Genomic DNA, 12173 nt, shown 5'->3' with positions numbered 1-12173 from the left:
CAGTTGTTATTCACCGATAAAAGAAAGAATGGTTTTAAAAACGAAAAGAAACCATACAAATAAGATAGTTAAAGTTATCTTTTATTGTATTTCACAAGTCAGTGTGCCTTGTCGTAAAAGATGTGGTTCACAACAGCTAATTGTAGAGCTGAGATTATTTCAACTAGCACGACATTGTATTTTAATTTATTTCAAGCCTGTTTGCCTACTCGTCAAAATGGCGTCGAAAACCGTGATAAGGTCTATTTAATTTCTCCTGCATATGACAGTTGTTATTCACCGATAAAAGAAAGAATGGTTTTAAAAACGAAAAGAAACCATACAAATAAGATAGTTAAAGTTATCTTTTATTGTATTTCACAAGTCTTCGTGCCATGTCGCAAAAGATGTGGTTCACGACATTGTATTTTAATTTATTTCAAGCCTTTTTGCCTACTCGTCAAAATGGCGTCGAAAACCGTGATAAGGCCTATTGAATTTTTCATGCATATGACAAATGTTATTCACCGATAAAAGAAAGAATGGTTTTAAAAACGAAAAGAAACCATACAAATAAGATAGTTAAAGTTATCTTTTATTGTATTTCACAAGTCTGTGTGCCATTTCGCAAAAGATGTGGTACACGACATTGTATTTTAATTTATTTCAAGCCTGTTTGCCTACTCGTCAAAATGGCGTCGAAAACCGTGATAAGGCCTATGCATATGACAGTTGTTATTCACCGATAAAAGAAAGAATGGTTTTAAAAACGAAAAGAAACCATACAAATAAAATAGTTAAAGTTATCTTTCATTTTATTTCACAAGTCTGTGTGCCATGTCGTAAAAAATGTGGTTCACAACAGCTAATTGTAGAGCTGAGATTATTTCAACTAGCACGACATTGTATTTTAATTTATTTCAAGCCTGTTTGCCTACTCGTCACAATGGCGTCGAAAACCGTGATAAGGTCTATTTAATTTCTCCTGCATATGACAGTTGTTATTCACTGATAAGAGAAAGAATGGTTTTAAAAACGAAAATTAACCATTCAAATAAGATAGTTAAAGTTATCTTTTATTGTATTTCACAAGTCTGTGTGCCATGTCGCAAAAGATGTGGTTCACGACATTGTTTTTTAATTTATTTCAAGCCTGTTTGCCTACTCGTCAAAATGGCGTCGAAAACGGTGATAAGGCCTATTGAATTTTTCATGCATATGACAATTGTTATTCACCGATAAAAGAAAGAATGGTTTTAAAAACGAAAATTAACCATACAAATAAGATAGTTAAAGTTATCTTTTATTGTATTTCACAAGTCCGTGTGCCATGTCGCAAAAGATGTGGGTCACAACAGCTAATTGTAGAGCTGAAATTATTTCAACTAGCACGACATTGTATCTTAATTTATTTCAAGCCTGTTTGCCTACTCGTCACAATGGCGTCGAAAACCGTGATAAGGCCTATTGAATTTTTCCTGCATATGGCCGTTGTTATTCACTGATAAAAGAAAGAATGGTTTTAAAAACGAAAAGAAACCATACAAATAAGATAGTTAAAGTTATCTTTCATTGTATTTCACAAGTCTGTGTGCCATGTCGCAAAAGATGTGCTTCACAACAGCTTATTGTAGAGCTGAGATTATTTCAACTAGCACGTCATTGTATTTTAATTTGCCTTTACAAAACTGTGTTGCTTATGAAGTTATATGGACGTCACGAAAAGCCTTGGAACTGAGCAACTTTCATAGATGGAAAACTTTAGAGGCCAATAACGCGCGTCATGGTATTTTCTAAGCTTTCATAGCATTAGCTATCTTTTTTTTTAATTAAAAATACTGTCCGTGACGGGATTGGAATTCACCCAGAAAATTATTCATAAGTACTGTATACCAGAAATATAAGCATATATTAAAGAAAAAAGAAGATCTTTGAATTTCCTTTCATCATGGAAAAACTGCACCACAGGCGAATTATTGTGGTTGAATCATAGCCATAGAATCTTGTTTGGGAATCCGCGATCTGCACACTCTAAACGACACTCGTTTTGCTGAAGATCTCATCCGCCCAAATCCGTCCATATTTTAGAAAAGTGAAAGTCGTCGGCATGTCAAGTGGAGAAATAAGTCCAAACGCGATTATTTTAAAATGAATTCAGCATAAGCGTATTATTTTATTACCAAGAGATGAGCTATGGTTTGGTATGACTTTGGCGATTGCTATTTTCAAAACCACTTCTTGTTCTACATTTTAAGAAGCACAAGTGCGCGTCTTACTAGAGATATTTTTCTTTGTACCAAACGCCAAAGGGGCTGGGGCTGAGAGTGTCCTTACCCTTGACTCTTTTCCAAGGGGTTTAAAACACGTGGCGTGCCAATCTTAGCTTGTTTTCCTGTTATGGAAACTTGAAACTGTTAATCCTCCAAATGACCAATTGCTCGTCGATAGTCGATAAATGAGGTCATCGGCATCCAATGGCAGATCTGCATGTCAAGCTGTCGTGTCAAACAGCCCCCACCCTATGAAATCATCACCAACCAATAGCAAAGCGACATGTCAGCATTGTCCACACCCTGTTCTTTTAAACCTTTGTGCTTCTTTACTTTAAGGACATTGTCTTTGGGGAGATCGAAGGATCAACTTGATTTGAGGTAAGTTCTCTAGAACGTAATAAATTTAAACTGCGCTGAGGGTCAGAATGACGATATCTTATCCTTCGCAAGATGTGTAGCTTTCAATTTATACCGAAGTGGTCAACAGTGCCATAAATTACTCTTACGTGCTGTACTGTTTTATTCAGAAGAGGTTTATGATTAGTTAGGAAGGCTAGAATTATGTTGTCTTTGAGTCAGCATTTCAGTTGCGTTAGAGAGTTGTTACTCTATCGTATCGAATGAAGTTGCAATTGAAGTAAATTATATATTTTATATTTTTCATTCAAAAAAATCTCCAGTTCTTCTTAATTCGTGTTCGTGCGCGTAACTTGTTCGCTCCGTCATTGAAGGCAATCCAGCTGTGAGCTAGCGCACGCGTTGGTCGCTCCCTCGCCTGCGGACTCTTCCGTGTAAGTTGTAAGTAACTGAGGCTCGTGTGAGCCTCGTTTTCTCACTCAATAGTTGGAGTGATCCCAAATCAGACAAAATTTTGACCTAGCAAAAATTAAAAAAAAATTCTTTATGTTGCGTTTTATTCCATTATTTAGATTACATTAGATTGTTCTATAATTTAATCCCCTTTTTTCCTTTAATCTGTTTTGGTTGATGTCCGCATTCTGCCTTGTCTGAATACAAAGATAATTCGTATACTTCCATTGTTCAGTGTTCCCAAGTTAAATAGCGAATTTTAAGACGTTTAAATGATGGACCTCCATTATTCCTGCGTCAAATAAATTATCTACAGGTAATTTAATAAATTATCGCCTACAGGGCTGAAACCCTTTTCTTGGTATCTCTTTTAAAAAGAGCATTTTTTTTTATGATAGGCTGTTTCGTACTGTAATGAATGTTCTTTCTGAGCAGAAAATACCATTTTAACGTCTTGTTCTTAGTAGCTGTTTTTTTGCTTTAAGGCATAAGAGTCTAAAGTTGTTCACAATAATAAGCCCTATAGAAAGGCAAAAAACATAAACTCAAGGTCAGAAAATACTAACAGAATACCATGTAAAGAGAGGAAAGTTATAACTATTTAGAACGAAAAAGATATATTTTTAATTGTTTTTATCTTGAGAAAGTAGTGTTGATGCATCTGACTACAACTGCACAGATTTAGAAAGTAGGAGTATTGCATTATTATGAAAACAACAATTTGTAACGTCATTGAATATTCATAACTGTTTTAATATAAAAAAGATGGCGCACGTGACTTGATGTTTCTATGGAAACAAGATTGGGAAACATTTCGATTGGCACAAACAACGAAGTTTAATTTTAGTTCTGTTAAACCTTTATATGTTACATTATTTTGACTCTTACCGATTGTTTTGGACAATTTTAGAACAATTCGGGTCGACTTTTTGTGATTAAGGACAAATTTTTTTATCGAGATATAATTACTTACTTTACAATACTTCACATTTCATAGTTTTGTGTACACACACACACCCACACACACACAAGGCAAAATACAACACTGGTCTTATCCTTCAAAGAACTGCCAATAATTATCACAAAAAAAGTTAATCAGTACCATATGTAATTTTTTAATTAATACAAATTTACTTTTACGATGGATAAGACAACGCAAACTACAAAATTAAGCACAACTGGAAAAAGGGCCGTATGAACTGCCCTTTAACAGAGACCAAAGTAAATGTTTATAAATATAAATTCAAATTCATGGATATTTGCTCATACAAGTCATGGGAAAGAGGCCCAAGAAAGGATAGTAATAATGTTTTAAGAGAGCGTCGTTTTTGTCTGCTATAAAAAGTTCTAAATTGTAAGTAGTTGCTACTTTACCTATAACAACATCCATGGATGGATGGATTTTATCCAACACCTGTAAATATTAAATGTTCGGCAATAGTAATATATGATTAATTGCTTTGAAATCTTTATCGATATCAAATTTACCGATTGCAAGAGGCACGTCAATGAGGGAGATTTCCGCTACTTCATCTTTATAAATAGTTATCCATAATAGAACCTCTTACCAAAATAAATCAACAATTTTGCAGTAAAACAGTAGGTGCTTGAGGGATTCTTCTTCTTTTTTACAGAAGGTGCAAAGGGAAGAGTCCACAATTTTAAACGCAAACAATTTATATTAAAAAAAAACCATAACTTTGTGTCTAGAGTAGCATTAAAAGGTAAAGAATAAATTTTCTTCCATTCAACTGAAAGATGTAGGTATTCAGTATTTAGTCTGGCTTGAGCAGTAGGTGTGGTAGCTTTGTGTGAGCAGAATTCCTTATAAAGAGTTTTGGAGGATGTGCTTAGAAGATCTACTATCTCTCCCTTTACAGGTAAAAGGAAAGTGTTTTCACTGAAAGGGTGCGGGTCTGTGAACGTATTTTCTTTGATGATAGACCGCCATTCACCTGGTATAGCATTGACAATACCCATCAACGAAAACAATTGACTTGGCGACAGCCGAGCTCTAATAACTTTCTCGCTTTTAAGGAAAATACGATCCTTTGATACCAAATCACCTAGTTGATACATGGATTTTCCTTGGCTAAGTATATTCTTATTATTGAGTCCAAATTACTTGGTTCATTACATCCTCATAAGTAACAACATTCCTCTTTACGAGAAAGGACCATGCATCAAGACATTCGCTATAAAACACAGGAAGAGCGACTGGTAACTTATGCGTGTTAAACTGACACTTCAGAACAAACCTGCTTCCTATTTTCCCCAAATAATGGTCCAAGAAAAACGTCCATTACGTCTTCCCCTAGTCTATCCACCTTCAAAAGAAAGCTTCTTGATTTCCTCACTTAATGGTATGAAACGTCCGACTCTGTTATGTCTTAGTCTATAGTCTTACCACCGTATGTTAAAAAATCTAAATACAATGTCTTTACTAGTCTTACAGTCCTAACATATTCCTCAGGAGACCTCTCAGTATAAGCCAGGGGGTTTCTTGAGGTCTCCTCGCCACTTTTTACTTCTTCTTTTACTATTATTATTCACTCTAAACTTATGTAACATCCTAGTCTATTATTCACTGTAACTTTCTATGATTGTATGCCGTGGTGAATAAATAAAATAAAATAAAATAAAAAATAGTCGTCAATGTACTTCTTTAAGCAAATAACTCTTTGAGCTTTGATCATACATTCTATATCGAGCATTTTCAGACTGCCTTGTTGAATATCATTAATTAGTGCCGTACGCATACCTTATCCTTGCCGCTCCAAATGAAGTAGTAAAATTAACGACATATCGAGAAATCCAAGATGGCGGCTTTGAACAATTGTCACTACGTGCCGCATCCCCTTCCCCACTTCCCGCTTCACGTTAGGGGATGTAAAAAAAAGCCCGTCCTGAACTTAATAGGGTTAAAATCTTCTGAAAAATGAATTTTTGGAGATGACAAAATATGAAATGCTTATAAAGACTATTACAACAGTTATTCCAAAACCTTTCAAACCTTACATTGTTTCCTCTCTTAATACATGGCACATTTTTAAACGAGGCGAATATTTGACTCATGTTTATAAGCATTTATCTGTCGCATATTAAATATTTGAAATATAGACTTCCTGAAGTGTTATTTTGGCAATAATATGTGGCTTTTAATCAGCACATTAATTTAAATCCTCTTGAGATGAGAATAAATCTAGTACCTGCGCTTTAAAATAAAATTGCTTAACATTTGTCATCCTGCTCAGATTCACTCCTTGATTGTCTAATGAACTACCTAAGAGCTAGGGTTGAGCAAAAGCCGCTTGAAAGTATTTTGCTTTCTCGGTTCAAGTCGCTCAAGATATTTGGCAAATTTGGCTTCAATTTTGGTCGCGCTTTCTCACCACATTGAGAAGGTCGATATATCTGATCAATTTTTGCCCTGTTTTAGAAATTGAAAAACAGCCAAAATAAAAGAATGAATTGTTAATAACTTATCGATCAGTGTCACGAACAAAGTCACCGAAGAAATGTGTCTTGGCTCTCACTTGCCATTCTGGCAAAAGTACACTCTTATTTGAAAGCTGGCAATTTGACTATTATTGCTGACTTAGCTGAATTAATTTAGAATTTCATTGACAGTGACTTCGTGACCTATGGATTATATATCCCCTTCCTCAAAACAATAATGGTCCACCACGTCCTCAGATATAATGGCTTAGTTTCCTCTGGCTCAATGGTAGGGAATCCAGACTAGTAAAGGAAGGTCACAGTGTCAACTCCTGTTGGGGGAATTCGGATTATAGGGTTTCCGACTAGCAAACGGAAGAACCGCCTCCCTTTCTTCGGTTAAAATTTGAATAATCCTGTTTTTCGTCATATGATAAGCCACATAATTTCTTGAAGGCACGGCATTGGAACAAACTTGAACATTCTCTGGGGCCATGTATTTTATCCCTCAGTTATACACGTGCATACTCGATAAAAAGTGCGAGTTCTCCCAAATTGACTTCAGTCTCTTATTAGTCTCTTACGCAGCATCCAGAGCATTAAGGCTGTTCATTGCAACTTGCAGTGAAACTTATATAGCTGGTGAAAAGCTACTTCCCTTTATTAACAACTTCCCTTGCAACCTAGGCCCGATTTCCAGCCGCTGTTCGGGAAACGAGCCCGCGCTCCTTCTCTTCTTGGGGAGGAACAAAGACCGGACTCGAGAGAGCGGCGGAAAAAAATCGAGCCTACTTGCAACCACGATCTTAGATATCTGGATTTGTCCAACCAACATTATTTATTCCAAGCGAAACACGTAAATAATATAAAAAGGAACATTTAATAAGTAAATCGTGAGCAAGTTTGAAAACTATTGGAACATGATTTCACGTAGTTAGCCCCATGCCGTGCCAAACTTTTACCAGATCAATCTTAGACCATTTCTAAGCTACTGATGCTTTAAGTCAGAGTGGACCCTTTCTGCCACCCTATCTCATGACCAGGAAGGTTGAAGATATGACGCAATTAGTCCATTGGAAGTAGTTTGGGTGATCCCCCAGCCGACTAATTTACTGAAATTTCCTATCCGTTGCAGTCTGCGATCAAGTTTGGGGATATGAAAGCTGTACCTGTCATACTGTGGTGGGTGCTTATAGCAATCTACTGCTCGAACGCGAAGAACGTACGGAAGAGAAAATTTGCAGGTGTGTACCTCCTTGATTAGTGTAGAACATATTGCGATATAAAGCGATTTCATGATGACCTAATGGAAAACTCATTGGAGGTATTTAACAAAAGGTTCATTAAACCTTACCCCACTCTTCTTTCTTCCTGGCCTTGTTGTTTGTGCTTGCTCCTTTAAACATGATAATTAAGGAGATAATATTTTATAGCTTGCTAATACCTAACACTGGGGATAGACTGTTCTACTTCCCTCAGCAGCTGAAGTCTGATAAATCAAGATTGTCAAATCAGTGATAAACGGGTGATATTTTCGGTAACATTCCTATATTTGGTATAATTGGGAAGCTTGCGCACTGGTTAACACACATTCATGAATCCTAATTTTGAGAATGTCTTCATTGTTCCGTTGAACCTTATTGACTCTACTCGTTGCGCTTCAGATTTGGACTCCAACAACAACGATGCTCCTGAAAATATGAGCGACAATCCTGTCATACAAAACATGGATCAAACCACAAGTCAACAGAGTGAGGCAGATAGTGCAATGCCTAGCCAGAAATCCACTGAACGAGAGGTAAAGAGGGATAAAATTACACTTTGTATAGTTAAGAATGATTTGATTCAGTCAAAACACCGTAAAAATGTTTTCTATAGATAAGGTTCGACACAACTTAAAGTTAACAAGTAAAAGATTACAAGGGTCGGCCAATTTCATAGACAAAAAGAGGATTCAAGTTTACAAAAAGTATTATGAGCGAATAACAGCTAATGCTGCTAACTGCACTAAACACAACAGTGTTAAGAGTGCCCATAGTTACAACTCTAAACAGTTACTTACAACAACCAACATTTAGTCATTTTAAAGATTTTTCACCTCGACAGGAAAATTACAAATTCACAAATGACCAGCTCCCTGTTGGCACGATGGCTTAATTGAAAGAGCGCTGCACCCACATCGCAGAGGTCATGGGATTTTTGTTCAGGCTTTATTTTCGAAAAGCTACTTAAGTTGCGTGCATAAAAACTATGGTAATAAGTCACTTAATATTCATCTTTTATTCGCAGCTGTTAAAATATTTGTACGTATTTCATATATTCTACTCCAATAACTTCACCTCGACGGAATTTACGAATTCGAAAAGAACCAGCTCCCAGTTCGCTTGATATCTCAATTGGCAGAGACCTGCACGAGTCTCGCAAGGTCTTGGGTTTGGTTTCAGTGAAGTGACATATAGGCATAGTTGGAGAAACAAAATGCCAGTTCTCCCAACAGGACACCAACCTATCACATTCCAGTTGGCTAGGTCAGGTTTTCTACCAATGGGGTATACCAGACTCGTGGGAGTTAGACCATTAAACTAGGTTTATGTGACAAATAACGAACATTTAATATAACCGATCAATGACAGCCTTCGAGAGTTACCAATGACTGCAGTAACTACCAACGACTATTAACGACTACTGACAAAATCCATAAAGAATTCCTGAAAACTAGTTATACACAAATACTCACAAACACTAATAACTGTTAACAGCTAACAACAAGTATTAACATTTCGGAATGGCTAGTAACAAAACTGCTTGACAGCTACCCACAGGAATTGACACCATGTTACCTGATATTAAACTATGGAGCTGTTTTCAAGTGAGTGTCCAGAGTAATTTCACATTTGCCTGTATCACTTGCGACTCGTCCGGGCAATTAGGTGCTACAATACTGTTAACAACTAATGTTTTCAAGCAACAGCTAATAATGACTGGAGACAGCTTTTGATGGATATGCCATCTTAAAAAGGGGTTTTCCAAAAGACGAGATATGTGAACTAGCTTATTGACTCTAGGCTGGCACGATTGGGAAGAATGAGTGGTAAAATACTTGCTTTTTTTCTGGTGCAACTTTTACAAAGAGAACATGACCCTTTTTAATTTAACCTTAAACCTGCTGAGACACTTTTAAGGATAACTGTAAATTGCTACCATTACCTTCAATCATAAAGTTTAAGTTAAGTTATCTTGATATCTGCACTGCTTTTATTTAATTTGAACACAGAAACGCGTGCCACCTGCCGTAGCAGAAGTTGGAACGGAGATATTAACGGATGTCATAAAGCAAGCTATTGAGAAGCAAATGCAGAACATAGCAGAAGCACAGGCCAAAGCAGAAGCGCTCGTCGGGAGAAAGGTATCTTGTAACAAGGCTATGGGAGTTTTTATTCACACGGACACGTTTTCAATACATACGTCTCCACCATTGGTTTGAAAAAACGCTTTTCGTTAGAGAAAAATTTTGTTAACAGAGGAACGTCTTAAAAATGATCTTAATTTTGCCTGCATTTACTTGTTAACCGCGGAGAACTTTCATTTGTTCATTCGACGTCGTAATCATTTATGTAAAACGTATTCCATTAAATCAATTATCATTAAACTTTTGTGATAAGACTACTATGCCATCAAGAAGGCAAGAGAATTCTTGAAGCTGTTCTTGGTATTTGAAAATCCACAAAACGTCTGCTGGAGAAAATTGTAATCAAGCAATAGATGGAGCATGCACGAGGGGTGTAGGGGGAGGGGGTACTAAGGTATATTACGACAGGGATGTGCAAATGCCAAGAAATCGGTAGCCACCCCCCCCCCCCCCTCCTAAAATTATAGTGGGATGGATTCTAACCAAAAAAGCCAGTCCAATGGCCCAGAACGTGACCTAAAAAACGTTCCATTTGAACTAAATGACCGATGATGGGATTGTTTGACATAAAATTGAGCTTTCGCTACAGTTGTCAACTCACCACCCCCAAAAAAGAGGTTACCAAAAATACCTCAGCCTTAAAAGACTTAACAAAGTTTCTAATCCAAAAAGGCATTAATTTCAAACTCAAAAACATAACTTTGCACATTCTTGTCACTAATATACCAGAGTCCCCCACACCTTTCGGGAGATGAGGAGACGTAAAGCTTTGGACAAGAAAATTAAGCACCAGTGCTCAAACAAACTGAAGCTGGAAGGTGAACACGGCATTCAGTGAGGTTGGCTGAAGTGTAATAATTATAAATCTAGGTAAAAGTCAAGACATGTGTAATCCATCGCATTATCTGTGCTGAGAAATTATGCCGACCAAAATAGAGCAACTATTGTACCTGTCTGTCGCGGAAAACATTTAGGATTGGTGGTTTCAAATGTACAAACATTTTTTTAACCTACTAATTTACCTTGATTTTTCAATACATAATACTTGGATAATCCTTGGCTGAATTTCGGTTGATCAGCTGTTTCTTTTAATATAAAGATTTACCACATGAAAGAGCATAACAGTAATGCAACAAAGCAGTTGGGTTTTTTTTAATGAACACAACAATATACATAATGAACAAAGTCAACTAATAACATTACAGCATACTATACAAAAAGCACGAACTATCAATAACAAAAAGATAACAATGATCAAGACGGCGAGGGTTGCCATCAAACAGAATAGCAGTTTTCAGTTTTCCATTGGCATTCAATTTTCCTCTGTAATTCTACAGAGTTGGGCGTCTTAAAAATCATTTTACGAGTGTATAGATAATATTTTGTGTATAACAAGATAATATCCAGTCTGCGTTCTTGGGCGTTCGTCAGCTTGCAGTTTTCATCTTTTATATGGAAAATAATCTGTTCATTCAGGGGAGTAAGATTTAAGTTACTCACATTATTGAACCTATTCAAGATATCAGTGCAGATTGAGAACGTAACAGGACAGTGCAAAAAGGTGTGGAGTATAGAGTCTTGCTTTGAACATTGAGTGTATTGATCGTCGGCTGTAATTTTAAATATTTTCAGTTCTCGATTAATAACAATTATCCTATACAGAAGCTTAAATTAAAATTTCCCTAATTTGATGTCTTTAGTTATTTTGCATATCTTTTTTTGTTTTTTTTCGTTTTTAACACTTTATTGTACCAAAACAATACAATACATTTTTTATCATTTATATTGCAGAAAAAAACCCCCACTACATTTACGTTACAATTTGCACCGCATTTACAGAAACAATAGTATTTACAATACTGATCGCATAGAACCGTATTATATGCTAACAGAAAAAAAATGTTCAAAGTTTCACTTGGAATTTAGATTTATGTTTTTCCATATAAAGATAGCTTTATGAGAAAGGCAAAGAAAGCTTGCCAGATGTATGCTTCCTCTGTCCTTGATGCAGTATAAATATCGTATTTGGCTAAAATCATGCAGAGGTTCAAGCCAAGACGAAGGGTGGGGCAGAGAAGGAGATTGCTTCTGAATTTTTTGTATTCCACCAATTTGTTAAATCGGCCCAAAAAGAACGCAAGTACTAAGAACAAGTAGCAAAAAGATGTTTTAAAGTTTGTTTCTCGGTGCAGAAATGGCTCTGTTTACTTGAGATAAGCGCATCTCTAAACAAGGTGACATTAGTGGGCAAGATGTGATGTGCA

The 12173-nt window shown here is 36.3% G+C and overlaps 1 protein-coding gene across 2 annotated transcripts in view; it reads left to right on the top strand.

The window, feature by feature from the left end:
* The first annotated feature begins 2165 nt into the window (after positions 1 to 2165).
* The window catches only part of LOC146452131 (uncharacterized), a 92760-nt gene continuing 82752 nt past the window's right edge, over positions 2166 to 12173 (top strand). Inside the window, exons 1-4 of one of the 2 annotated variants that reach the window (XM_085098183.1) lie at positions 2166 to 2630; positions 7636 to 7744; positions 8165 to 8298; positions 9775 to 9906. In XM_085098183.1, coding sequence (XP_084954309.1) covers positions 7657 to 7744; positions 8165 to 8298; positions 9775 to 9906 — 354 coding nt within the window. In that variant the 5' untranslated portion in view covers positions 2166 to 2630; positions 7636 to 7656. Of the gene's footprint in view, positions 2631 to 7635; positions 7745 to 8164; positions 8299 to 9774; positions 9907 to 10624; positions 10749 to 12173 lie in introns of those variants that run through there. The other variant, XM_085098184.1, reaches the window with a different exon arrangement.

This window comes from Pavona decussata, unplaced genomic scaffold (genome assembly GCF_977016875.1).
Source record: "Pavona decussata unplaced genomic scaffold, jaPavDecu1.1 SCAFFOLD_380, whole genome shotgun sequence".
NCBI classification, from domain to species: domain Eukaryota; kingdom Metazoa; phylum Cnidaria; class Anthozoa; order Scleractinia; family Agariciidae; genus Pavona; species Pavona decussata.
This window is presented reverse-complemented; position numbering and strand designations above follow the sequence as displayed.